The 13,766-nt window shown below is 36.5% G+C and overlaps 1 protein-coding gene across 4 annotated transcripts in view; it reads left to right on the forward strand.

Annotated features, from left to right (window-relative positions):
* The window catches only part of LOC307011039 (syntaxin-binding protein 4), a 69,648-nt gene that overhangs the window by 18,491 nt on the left and 37,391 nt on the right, over nt 1-13,766 (forward strand). For 2 of the 4 annotated variants that reach the window (XM_079636305.1, XM_079636306.1), the window contains exon 2: nt 1,279-1,400. In XM_079636305.1, coding sequence (XP_079492431.1) covers nt 1,351-1,400 — 50 coding nt within the window. In that variant the 5' untranslated portion in view covers nt 1,279-1,350. Of the gene's footprint in view, nt 1-1,278; nt 1,401-4,209; nt 4,457-13,766 lie in introns of those variants that run through there. The other 2 variants (XM_079636301.1, XM_079636303.1) reach the window with 2 other exon arrangements.

Below are 13,766 nucleotides of genomic sequence, written 5' to 3' on the forward strand. Positions count from 1 at the left end.
TTTAAACATGTAGTTTTGAGCTATCAACCATAACAGACTGCCCTACCTGACAGTTTGAGAATAAAGCAGAGTCTCACATCAAGGATTTCTTAAAATCCTCCACTAATAGGCAAACCAGTAGCTATACCATTTGAGTAAAACACAAAAAAACAAGTCACTTATATTATATTAATAATAATTATAATAATTATAAAAAATAAATGTCTAAAACAAATGTAGAAATTACATTAATCAATCTTCTGATTTCTAATGAAAGAGGAGTGTCGGTTTTTCCGGGTGTGAAGATTTAAGGTTCAATGGCAGGAGTGTCAGCACCTGCTTTGTTAAATACACAACTGCATTTTCTAGTCGCTAAAGGTGTGTCGCGCAGTTTCTCTTTCCAATATGTCCCTAAACATGCACCTAGAAACCATAAGATTCAAATATGCTAGTCATCCGCTGAGGTATGTTAAGACATTGTTGGTGACAACATGGCTTTACAACTTTTGTCTCTGAAGGGGATACGCTTTGCAGTCGTAAAGTCTTGCATTACACACGTTTTTCTTTCAGATAAAGGTGACACTTGGGTTTGTAGACAGATTACTTCTTTAGGCCAAAGAGGAACATTTACAAAACCACTAAAAATGCTGTTTCAATGAGAGGCCAAGAAATGTCATTACTTTAAATGTTCTGTTTCAGCTAAAACTGTAATTCACCATGTAAATGCTTTAGTCTGTCTGAATTTGTACCAGTTTGATGATTCAGTTTGTGAAGTTGGTCGAGCAGACCTAGAGGTGAGAGACTCTCATTTCATCCTTAAAATATTCTTTGTGTCACACACTTGGACAGACGGACAGATGGAGACTGTAGCTCTGAGACTGCACATGTTTACAAACATACTTATTTAATGACATTGGGATGAATGTCACTCCAGAGTTATTATTTCTCTGCATTATTCACCTTTTGGAACGGGCAAAAGAGGTACATTGTCCGTTGTCAGCAGTGTAGTGATGCACAAAGCACAGAAGTCACTTTCAAACCAAGCAGAATTTTGTTGGTTAACGTGGGGAAAACTTGAACCTGATACGAAATTCCCAGTCATGTAAATTCCAATTGAAATGACTGGATATCACCCATGAAATTTCGCCAAGCAACAGTAAATGTGACAGCACCTTTACGGTTCAAGTTTTGTTTGCTATTGTATCGCTATCGTATCATATAGTATTGTATCGTTGGGCTATCTTTACCAGTACACGTTTCCATACCACAAACTAAAGATTTTGTTTAACTGTGTTTTAGGTTTCTCAGTACTACATTTCCATGCGGTTCGGTAACTCTTTCGGGCATGCAGAGTGAGTCCACCCTCAGAGAATGGCTGAATCCTCCCTGAGACTGTGGACAAAGCAGGAAGCCAAGGCTCAGTGAGTTTGAAAACCTCCCAAAGACCCTCTGACACACAAAACTGCTGTGTTGCAGCAATCCTGGTATGGCCCATGCAGCCACAGTTCAGCAAACCAGACTGGCCATGACCTCAAATCCCCAGCAGAAAATCTCAACAGAGCAATGATTTTCAGCCACCATTGGCTAATCACTCTATTCATCCCTTCAGAATTTGCTATTGTTTTTGTCAAAACGCCTGGTTAGAAAATGTACAACTGAAAGTGGCTATGTCAGTGTAACAAGTATAGGCCTATGTATAAAAGAGTCATTGAGTGGCATTGACACATCGAGAACAGGTGACAACCACACCCAGGTCAAGAATGAGATTCAGAACGAACCTGCTTGGCTGGGTCTGATTGCAGACGGTACAGTCCCACCTACATTCTACAACGGGGAGGGTCTGAGAAAACCAGCCAATCCTGCCTGGGCCCAGCCATTTCATTTATTTACAAAGAGTGTTAAACATGCTTTTTAAGAAGCCATAAGTGTTCTGTGACCAATATGATGTGTTATTGAAAATGTCACTTTAGGGAATCTTCTGTCGAAAGCTGTAATTCCTCTCTGCTTGCTTAAGACAGAAAAGGAACATTGCCTTTCAGATAAGGAGGAATGTTGACAGAATGACTGGACGGGCAGTTATGTGCACTGATCTACTATGTTATCTAAAAACACGCTGCCACACCCTTTCTGTCACTCTCTCTGTCTCTTTACGCCGCACTTCATGATCTCATTCAAAGTATGTCAAGCATTGTAGTCACCATGGCACTGAACTTCACGTAGTGACTCTTTTCTTTTTAAGGCAGGATGTCAATATCGCTTACTCTCAGACCTGCTGAAATGATGCACAGCAGTGTGGAAACTGTGGATACTGATTAAGTGACAGTCATCTGCAACTTGCGACACACTTTAAATACTGAGTATAAGTAATGTAAAGTAGGCTATGTATGCCAGGAGTCTGGAGGATGACATGGCTAACTGCACTGACGTCTCACTAAAGTTGTCTCAGCAATTAGCTTGCTTGTACTGTAGATGTGCGCTTCCCTGCGTTACCAGACTTCACCACTAGGGGGAGACGTGGAAAAGGTGCATCAGGTACTAAATAACACCTCTAAATTTTGCACCATCATTTAGAAAACGATATATACAATAATATGCTTGTTTGAAGCTAAATAAGATACAAGATTACAGGCAAATTTGCGATCATTTACCATCTTATTCTGGGATAATGTATGATGGCCAGTAAACAGAACTGAATAATTTTGACTTGAAGCAAAATACTCAAAGCAATCTCTTTTACAATAGTTTTCATGGTAAAACCGTAGTTAAGAGAATACCATATCCATATTATACTAAATTATTGTTTCTACAATAAAATAGTGGTAACTTGATACAGTCGCAGTGCCGTTCTCATAGACAGATTCAACAGCCTTTTGTGTGTGTGTATAAAACCACTGTGGTTAAATAGTGGCAAGAAAAGAAAGGCCAAACAGAATTCGGTTTGCAAACAGATGCGAGAAAGAACATAGATCAGAATTCTGTATGCAAATTACATTGATCTCGAATGTTGAAAATTCTTTCAATGTTGGCCAAAGGGAAAATTTCTGATTTTAGTTTTGTCAATACATTTATTGTGAATTTACATTTAAACTTAAACAAAATTTTTCTAAAGAACAACAACAGAGTTTTAAATTGACCAGGAGTGTTGCTTTGATTCATACCAACTTCTCCTTTCAACCAAGCTTCTTTACACTATTTGAGTCCTTGGCCTCTATTAATTTATTGTGATTCTACATTAGTAACAATAACTGCAATAGGTGTGAAAGTGAACACCATGGTAAATGTGTGTAACTGTTTTTACTATATCAGATTTTCTCAAGAAAAAGACATAAAATCCTATTTCGTAAAGACTTGATGAATCTACACAGTCAAACACAAATCACTCTCCTCACTTCTCTGGTTCATATGTAGGCCTACATGAAGGAGGAGTTACATAGTAGTGTCCTTTATAAGTTTGTCCTCATGGCAGAACTATTCTAAAGCACAAAACAAAGTGGGACTAGTTGATTTTTTTTTAATTCATCATATTTTATGATCCTTCTTTATGTAAAAGGTATTGCAGAACCCTTTACCTATTTACATTTACTATACTGGGTTTGAGTTCTAATTAAAGTAATTACAGAGAGTGATGGTTTATGCACCAAAAGAACAAATGTAGACAGGTTTTGATTTGGCTTACGTATGAAGCTACAGGGACAGATATTGGTGTTACAAACAAATGTCTATGTGAGGAAATTGGAAACCCTTTTGGCGTTTAGGCTGCAGACAGTGCAGCGAATCTCAGGTCAACAGCCGCTCTATTCATCTCAATTACCTGAAGCTGAACGGTGATTGGCTTTACCTCAGTTTGTCTGCACATAGGCCTCTACAAAGTATATCTCTGTATTAACCAATCAAAGCTTAGTTACCTATATCAGCAACACCGATGCCCTAAAATGCTCTAGGTAGACAGTTCATGGTTCTTGACAGGCAGCCAGAGACTCACACATCCCAGTATCCATACACAGAAATTAGCCTACCTGTAGTTTGGCAAAGTCAAAGTAATGTGACCAGAGGGCTGTCGACAAGATGTAGATTTTGTCTAACAGACGACCAGGTCAGCATGAAAACCACGTGTCTTACAGATTAGAAACTGGCATAGTTGAGTCTCTCTCTCTCTCTCTCTCTCTCTCTCTCTCTCTCTCTCTCTCTCTCTCTCTCTCTCTCTCTCTCTCTCTCTCTCCCCCGCGGCAGTTGCTGTATCATTGATTTAATGCTGAATGAACGCTGACTCTTGAGCGAGGCTGCATGTGCGAACCACAAGCATGACATGAAATAGCGGTGATGATGTGTCTGGTGGTCATATTTGGAGGCAGCATATAATTCCGTTTCCAGAGCAGGCTATTTCAACCTTAACGTTTGAGTTGGATGCAATGTCCTATTTGAACCCCGGGGGAAGAAGACAGCTCGAGCGTTTTGATGGACTTTCGCTCATTTACTGGTAAGAATTGAAAATGGTTTTAGAGTTTTGCGTTGACATTCCATTGACATTAGGTATCCCATTTACATTAAATTAAACTTATACAAGTATTCATGTAAACGACTTAAGTTTCTAACTGTGTATATGTGACAAGAAAAGATCAGCATTATTAACGAAGAGAATGTAGTAGGATACAGTAGGGTACTGTGTTCACACAATGTTCTTGACGACGAGGTTTCGCTATTTCCACAGAGTAAAGCATTTTCAAACACATTTCCGGATTAACAAAGATTAGGTAGGCTACAGATTTATGGCATTGACATTTTTGAGTAATGATATTAGATATTTTGGACAGTCTCTTCAAAAACTGAGACGTCAAGTTCGTGCGCAATGTCTGGCCTGTAATTATTAAACAAAAAAGTAGGCTATACTGACAAAAACGTGTTGCGTTTATATAGCCTATACAAATGAAGTTACACGTATTATCTTCATCTTCTTTTAGACCAGGGTTTTTTTATGCAAAGGACCCCAAAGATGATGATCCCTTTGCGAGAGAACCTACAGCGATTATTAGGCTATAGGCTATGGCAGATTTATATTTTCATAGGCTCATTTGTAGCCTACTGAAATCTCTTTTTGTACGTAACATATTAAGCCTGATATAGCCCCAATAAAGCCAATATGTAATAGCTAAATTAAATAATTGTTGTACTGTATGCTAAATAACTGATATTGTCAGTGTAATAAAGTAAAAGAGATGCTGAAAACAATATCTGGATAATGTTTTCTATGTAGCCTATATTTTCTACCCATTAAGAATAATGTAAAATGTTAAAACCTTTAAAAATTATTTCTTACATTTAAAAACCGGGGCTGATCAAATATAAGTGATTTAAAAATGATTTAATCTAATGATTTCAACAAATGTTTTGGAATGCACATAATGTAACAGTATTAAACATATTTAATCGATTTCTTAAGTTAACACCATAACTTTGACTGCCCTAAAATTACATTTAGGTAAATTATCGGGGGTTTTTTTTCCTTTCACATTTTTCGTGGATGCCCAAGCAACCCCTTGAGCCTCCATGGGGTTCCCATACCCCAGTTTGAGAACAGTATATGGCAGAGATTTTTTGTTTGTTTACATCTAAAGGCATTAGCCAAATTTAGAGGTTAAGTAAGGTGAACAGGCACTCTGAAAGGTTTTTAACACTGTTTATGATTGTCAGCAGCCTTCAAGTTCAAATGAAAGTCAGTAGTTGCATCACCAGTATCAGGCATCATAGCAGGTGTGTGATTGACAGGTGGAAACATTCTTGAATATTCTACTGATGGCACAGTGTAGCCTACCTGAGAATGAATCTGCCCGGTGACGTGCTAAATTTAGAGTTTGGTGACCGGTACTTTAGTGATGAAACAGTCTGAACAACTGAATCATGTTTGCAGAAAGAATAATATTTATAAATGTAACAAAATAAAATCTTTTAAATATAACAAAAGCAGCATGATATTAGAACACAACTACAAGTAAATCTTTTGATTTTCAAGCTTATTTTCCTTAAGATACTATAGTTTAGTTGTAGTTTTGTTTTATTATTCTCTTTTGATGTTGTTTAATTGTACATTAAATTAGTAACTTCATAGTGTTGAAGAAAAGAAGTCGGAGAAGATAAAATTTTTTGATCTTTTTCATTTATTTGTGTCACTTTTCATAATTTTTTCTTCACTAACTTAATTACTCAAATGTTATTTATTCTGCTCAATTCGATGCTAAAAACTTGAATAGAATTTCTACTTGAGCATTTATGTATATCTGGAGGAAAAACGTAAACAAACATGTGTAAATAGTTGAACTGATCATGGACATAGTGTCCGAGTCTCAGCATTGTGTTCATGTGAGGTGAGCGCTGTAAACCCAAACACATGTCCTGTCTCCTGAACTCTTATACACTAATACGAAATTAACCTTAATGGCTTTAAGATGATGCTATCAGTGTGTTTGATGCTATATCAGCTCAACCTCACGAATGTGACCAATAGTTTTACCTTTAATCAATCAGTGCATATAATGTTTCACAAACAGGGCATTGTGTCCTCGTGTTCTTAATGTTGTGGATTTGCGCTGATGTTACATTATGAACATGATTCCGTTTCTATTGGCTTCGATTATTTGAAACAAATATAAACCAATTCATGTGCCTCTGGTTTGTGTTTTTGTACAGATGATGTATGAGGCTTCAGAGAAGTTTTTGCAGCATTTATCTCATAGCCAGCATAGAAGTTTTGGATCTGTATAAAAGTTTTACAGGAAAGGGCTCCCTCTACCAGCCTGCGTTTTTTTCAGTGTAACTGCAGGAATCTGTGATTTGTTATGTCAATGTGGATTAAATACTCGACAGCATTATATGGCACACTGTGTGCCTGCTACAGTATAAATGAATGAAGCTAGACACAAGTAAGGGGTCATTTAGAGTTCAGTGCGATGTTTAAATGCAGTGTAATCAAATGAAATATGTAGAATCATTTGTGTTGGATGCAAACTTTTATTATAGATATAAACAGACAGTCAGCTAACACCTAAGACACAGTTATATTCTTTCTTTCTTTTTAAAGCATTGATTTTAAACTTTGACAACACATTCATAACAAATCTTTAGTTGCATGGTTGTTTTTATTTTATTTAGTTTTTGCTTTTTTTTCACTAGTAACCATTATCAATGAATCTACATCATATTTTTGCCGACTTTGCTGATTTGTTATCTTGTTTGTCTCAGTCCTGCCTAATAATGAGGTCTTGTTAACCGGTCTGCTCCACCGTCAGCTTTGTTGTGGTTTATTGATTTCTACGCTATTTGCAACACTGTTATAGATTCATAAAAAAAACAGGCATGTTTTTACATTAGTTGGTCAGCTTTTGTGTTGTGTGTGTACTTACCAGAAAACAAACATAAATGTATACATTATGGTGCACCTATACGTAATATTGACAGTTCATACACCTTATTGTCATTAAAAGTTTATCTGTCATATTTTGTCAGTTTAGAATATTCCGTGAATACATCAATTTTTCTCTTCTCTGATTTGATCAAAAATTAGACCATTAATAGACTTGTTGGTCCAAAGCCGTCTCATTAAATTACAATCTCTGTCCTTCCGTAATATGAGAAAAACAATTTGAACAATCCCTTCACGATTGTTCATCCCATTCAGTGTTGTTTTTATGCTGACAGCATCAAGCATGATTAAAAGTGGATAATGATATGTTGACATTTTCTGAGATGCGCTTCTGTTTGTCACCGATGGAGGGCAGTCATGGGCCCAGAATGCAGCTGTTAGTAAACAGGTCAGACTGGCCTGTCAGACTGTTTCAGATTAACCCATTTCACCACACTCGGTGGTCCAGCATGGAAACTTGGCTCCTGAGTAAAGCTGCCACTCTCATTCCCCATTCTTCATTACTGCAATGGGTGGCACGTTTACTGAGCTTTTCCTAGATGAAAAACAAGAAGCGGGACTAGCCAAAAACGGACATAGTGCATCTCCGCTGTTATGATTTCTCAATGTGGACTGGATTATCCGATAATCTGATAACAACCCACTGTGCAGATTTGGTGATTAAACTTCTGATGCAATGGGTAGTTGCCATGGCTGCTGGAAGGAAAAGGGATAGTATTCGTATGTGTATTGTGGTGGTGCATAAATGTATTTGCATACAGAGACACAAATACATTTTCTTTTGTGGGGCTGACATGATGTGCTTTTGTCCTCTGAGTGTAAATGCTTTTTTATAAAATATAGATTTGTTATTCAAACATTGTTTGACCAAACATTGCTCGAACAAATATTTCAAAAATTACAAAAATGTATCCAACTACAGAAAGTGAAATTTAAAGTTTATTGAAAACTAAATCCTAAAATGAAGACTGCTATTGCTTTAAAAACACAAACAAGTTTTAAACAAAACTATGAACAAATCCAAGAATTGTGTTATTTATTTGAGAAATGCTTAACATGTTTCAACGGCCACTTCATTCAAAAGTAGGCATAGCCTGACATTTTAATTTTTAAATACATTTATTTATTAAGTCATGTGTTTTATATTATATATGTATTTTGTTTTTGAGGACTCTTGAAAGTGTGAAATGTATTTATATTTGTCCTGTCTGATGTCTTTCACGCCACAGCTCAGGATTCATTCGTTTCATCAGTCAATCACTGTAAGCCAACAAGCAAAGATGACAGATATCATATATCATTCAAATGATTATCCATGCATTTTCATATTACTTGGGATAATATATACTACGTAGAATATTCATACTTAAAAAAAAAAAATTGTCACTGCAGGATCATTGGAATTAAAATAAAATGGCATCATTTTACCTTAAACATTTATCCACACAACATATTCATTACATTTATCAAATATTTTAACCACAACCATCATTGTGCCTAAAACAAGGATATGATTTCCATGGCACTTGTTTGCTCCACCAATATTTATGCATGTATTGCATGGTGGATAATCCCAGTGTATTTGTTTACAATCCTTTAAATTTGTAATCGGAATGAACAGATTGAAGACATAAAACAATATTTTCCCTTGTAAGAGACATAAAAGCCTAATTATTTATATATGTATGTATATATATATATATATATATATATATATATATATATATATACATACATACATATATACATGTTGGCCTGTATATACATATAAATCAACACTTCGATTTAGAACCACCATAATACTCATTCTATGACAATAAATGTAGAAACAGCCCATATGAATTAATGCTCTGCATCATGAGAAATCACATGGACGGACAGTCTGTCATGAATCATCATTCATTGGATTTACAGCTTCAGCGATTTAAGAGGGATGAAGGACTGTTGGCTCTCTGAGATTCTTGAGTGGTGAGATAAATGATACTTCGGAGCAAGATTTAGTGAAATTTTAGATACTAAATATTTACATTAATTTAATAGTCAACTTCATCCAAAGCTTGAATGGAAAAAAACTACAGCACAATGTAAGTACTGCAACATACTCTTTTACTCACTCGTTTCCATTATTAACAAATGTATTGTTGTGTAGTCGAATATGTTGGAGCATGTTGCACTGCAGTGCTATATAATCTGCCAATGCCTGACAGGCGGTGTGGATCAGAGGTGGTTGGAGGGTGTTTTTAGTGCTGGTAGAATATTATATGAAAGACACTGCAGACACAGCATAAGTGAGATATGTATTCACACATATTTTTGTCTGATGAATAAAAGATGATTTCAGTTTTTCAAATGTAGGATTTTTCAGGCTGTTCTCGGGGACATTTCAATAGCTCATCTCAAATTGTCTGAAGCCTTTGCTAAGCCTTCCCGTGCTAAATATCTGCCATTCTGCCTGAGCTTTACTGTTCTACCATTCTCGGGTACGGCAGATTCTTCAATAAAGAACAGCTGTCTCCTGTATCACAGTGGCTGCCCTGAAAGGATATTTATAGCCTTTTAGTATCAGGCTTTATAAATGTAGGCACATTGTGCCTTTTTAGAGCAAATTAGATGAAAACTGTTCTATTTCAGTCATCACAGACTCATCGTAATAATACATCGTATACAAATACATCAGTAGTACACCACTCACGATTTTGATCACTCATGAAGTTTGACAGGGTCCCTACGCAACAGTGTTCACTGCTCCCTACTCCCTGAGCACAGGATATCTTTTAAAGTTCCCTTGACAAAATGTGTTCATTCAGAACACCCTGCAACGCCATCAAACAGACGAAACGCATATTAAAGGAGTTTAAAGTTTGATGCCATAATACATTTCTGTAAATAAATATAAAAGGCTATAAATTACCATACTTTCATTTAATATTGGCATCCTTCTGTCTCAAAGTTGTTCCAAAACCTTCTTTTTTTCTGTTGAACAAAAGAAGATATTTTGAAAGAATTTGGGTAACCACTAAACAGTTGATGTTACAGTTGAACACTGACTTCCATAGTATGGACAAAAATACTATAAAGGTCATTGAATGACGTCAAATGTCTGGTTACTGACATTCAAAATATCTTCTTTTGTGTTCAGCAAAATAAATTAATTCTTAAAATTAAAATTAAAACTTTAACTTTAGCCCTAAACTAATTGATATGTATGTTGCTATGGTTATATAATTTGGTTATATTAAATATGTCTTTTTATCTTATTTAACCCGTAATGATGATCGTTGACTTGTAACTGTCGCATCTCACGCACTTTTCATCCGTGAACAGACGCATACAAACACACCTACTTCGGATTGGAATCTTAAGATGGCGAAATACCATTTTAAGTCCACTTCGCTGCTCACTTACGGTTGAATGGAACCCACTCCTCAACTGAGCGTGTCAGATAAGAGAGAAATACAAAATGTGGGGAGGCGTGAGGACTGGAAACCCCTGCCCTATTCTATTATATGTAAGTGTGAACTCTTAAATAGGGATAGTTCACTCAAAGATTTATTTTCTGTCATCATTTACTCCCCCTCATATCATTCCAAACCATTGTGGTGCACAAAAGAAAATATTTTGAAGAATGTTTGGTGCCTATTGACATCCATTGTAATGGACAAAAACAAACAAACATATCTTCTTTTATGTTCCACAGAAGAAAGAATGTCATACAGTTTTGGAATGACATTAGGGTGAGTAAATTATTTTTAAAGAACCCATTTTTGGGTGAACTATATCCTTTTAAAAATGTTTTACTTTCAATCTTGTATCAACTAAACAAAGGAACCCAACGGTACAACCAATCAAACAGATTGCACACCTGTATGCACACAAAAATGCTAAAAGGGATGGTTCGGAGTCATTTCAACCTAGGGTCCTTTGCACCATGACCTCAAGCCAAACACCCCCCAGAAGCTTTTTTTCCCCTAATGGCTTATGCTACCGCTAACATGGACGTCGAGGTCACTTCTGTGATTTTGGAAAAGCCTGTAAAAGTCCTGGCAGAAAGCGATGTAGTGTAATGACGCCCAGTTCCAGGAATGCACTAATATTTTGTTGGTAGTACCAGTTTGCAACAATTATTAGTTAACGCTAAGTTGTCAACACTTTTTTCGATATACCAAAACACTTTTTCATTTTTGATCATGAAAGACTTTTACAGGCTTTTCCCAGATCACGGAAGTGACCTCGACGTCCCGGTTAGCGGTAGCATAAGCCATCAGGCAAGTTTTATTTAAATAAACTCCTGATGTACTTACAAACTTTCCAATGCCTCATTTTATGAGTACAGAACCTATTTGTACCACTGTATTAGTTTGGTACCATTCCGGGCATTATTAGTGGGGTAATTTACGAGATACAACCTTGGATCCATTAGCGCCTGCACTAAGCCATTCGGCTGATATCTCTAAATAAGCTCTAACTTTAATAATGATCGACCAAGGGAAAAAAAGCTTCTGGGGGGAGTGTTTGGCTCGAGGTCTGGTGCAAAGAACCCTAGGTTGAAATTTCTTAGAACCATCCCTTTAAGGTTTGTGTAGGCTACTCTCTTTTTATTTTTAGTATTTGTTTTATAGTCTACTAAAACACACATTTCTTCTGTATTTATTTTTTGTTGCCAAATCACTCTTGTAGTTTAACATTGGATAAGGTGTCTGTGAAGAGGGCCGGTTGAGGGTCAGGACCCAGGGATCTCGTGGGACCATGAATTGGCCCTGTACGCCAGAGGTCTATCCTGCAGAGATTATTTCCAACCTGATTCAGCAGACTTGCCTGTGATTTGCAAGCGATCCTGGCAAGCTTGATTAGCTGGTTCAGGTGTGTTTGATTAGGGATGAGGGATGGAGCTAAACTCTGCAGGACAGTGGTTCTCCAGGAGCAGGGTCGAAGACCTTTGCTGTACGCACTACGCGGTTGATTGACAGGTTGTCCTAGCAGATTATTGTGCACTATAAAGTACTCTGCCCAGTCATGACTTGATATGTGAATGTGCAAATCACACTTGACATATTTACCTCATCAGAGGGCTGTAAGTCAGTTTGGTGTGATCATTTTAAAAATAAAGCTTATGGTTGTGTGTTTAAAAGCTATAGTCCACAAATTACATCATTACAGCCTGTGAGTTTGGCACAAGAAAGCTTAGTGGTCATTGTCATAGAGAGTTTGACAGATTGTGGACAGCAGCAGGTACATATATCTGCACATGTTGTATAAATGAATGCACATATTTCCAATTTGCCTGATAACATGATCCAAGATGCTGTATTGTTACAGGTATGACTCAAACAACAGAAAATCTAAAGTAAACACACCTAAGAAGATTTTTAAACAACCCTGTGTTGTGTACCTTGTTTTGGACTGTAGCTCAAGTCGGACATGTGTCGAGGTAAATGACAGTGAGGAGTTACACAGTGACAATGCATTTAAAGCAAAGTGTCACTCTGACTCTAACTAGGGCGCAAGCAACAGTATTTGTTGAGCACTAAATGACAATGATCTCTTTTAACAGGTTGTCTCTTCATTACATTATGCATGCAGTTAGTCTTTTCAAGGGATGTTTTTTTCAACCCACTTACTTAACATTGAAAATGTTACACATATTGTAAGAACACAAAAAGCTGAGTAAATTTGGATAGTTTAATCCACCCATTGTGTAATTTTACCTCAAGTATCCATGTATAAATCTGATTGCTGCATGAGAGAAAAGCACTCTTGCTTCGCATGAGATGACCATAGACAATAACGCTGGCTAAAAATGGAAACGGTTAAGAGATTAAATATGCCTTTCTGAGTTGACAAGGATTTACAATTTTCTGCTTTTGCACAAATGTTACCCCCCCCCCCCCCCCCCCCTATTTTTTTCAATTTTTTTCAATTTTTTTTCATGACTCATAAAATAACTAGTGGCAGTGTGATTCCACACCATCAGAGGTTAAGAAATCACAACCATCCTTGAACCAAAAGTGAAAATATGTCATTAAGGAGCTATTTCTGTCTGACCTGACTTACCAATGCCGTTCGTTGGTGTAACCAAATGTAGTAAGGTTTATTTAATTATATATTTTTTTAGATGTTGCCACCTAAGATGAGGCATGCAACACATTTTAGAAGAAAAAAAAAATATATATTTTTTTATATACAGTTTATTGTTGTAATAGTATAACATTTATACTTCTTCACTAGACTATGGACATTCCAGTGTGATTATTTAGTTTCGTTCACCCAGTGTTTTGTCTGGGGATTCTGGATAGATTAAAGTAGTTTAGTTTAAATTCCCAAATCTAATTTGATGCAAAAAACAAAAACATATTTCTATAATAAAACTTCAGCC

Source organism: Phoxinus phoxinus (assembly GCF_949152265.1).
Source record: "Phoxinus phoxinus genome assembly, chromosome: 1".
Lineage (NCBI taxonomy): Eukaryota > Metazoa > Chordata > Actinopteri > Cypriniformes > Leuciscidae > Phoxinus > Phoxinus phoxinus.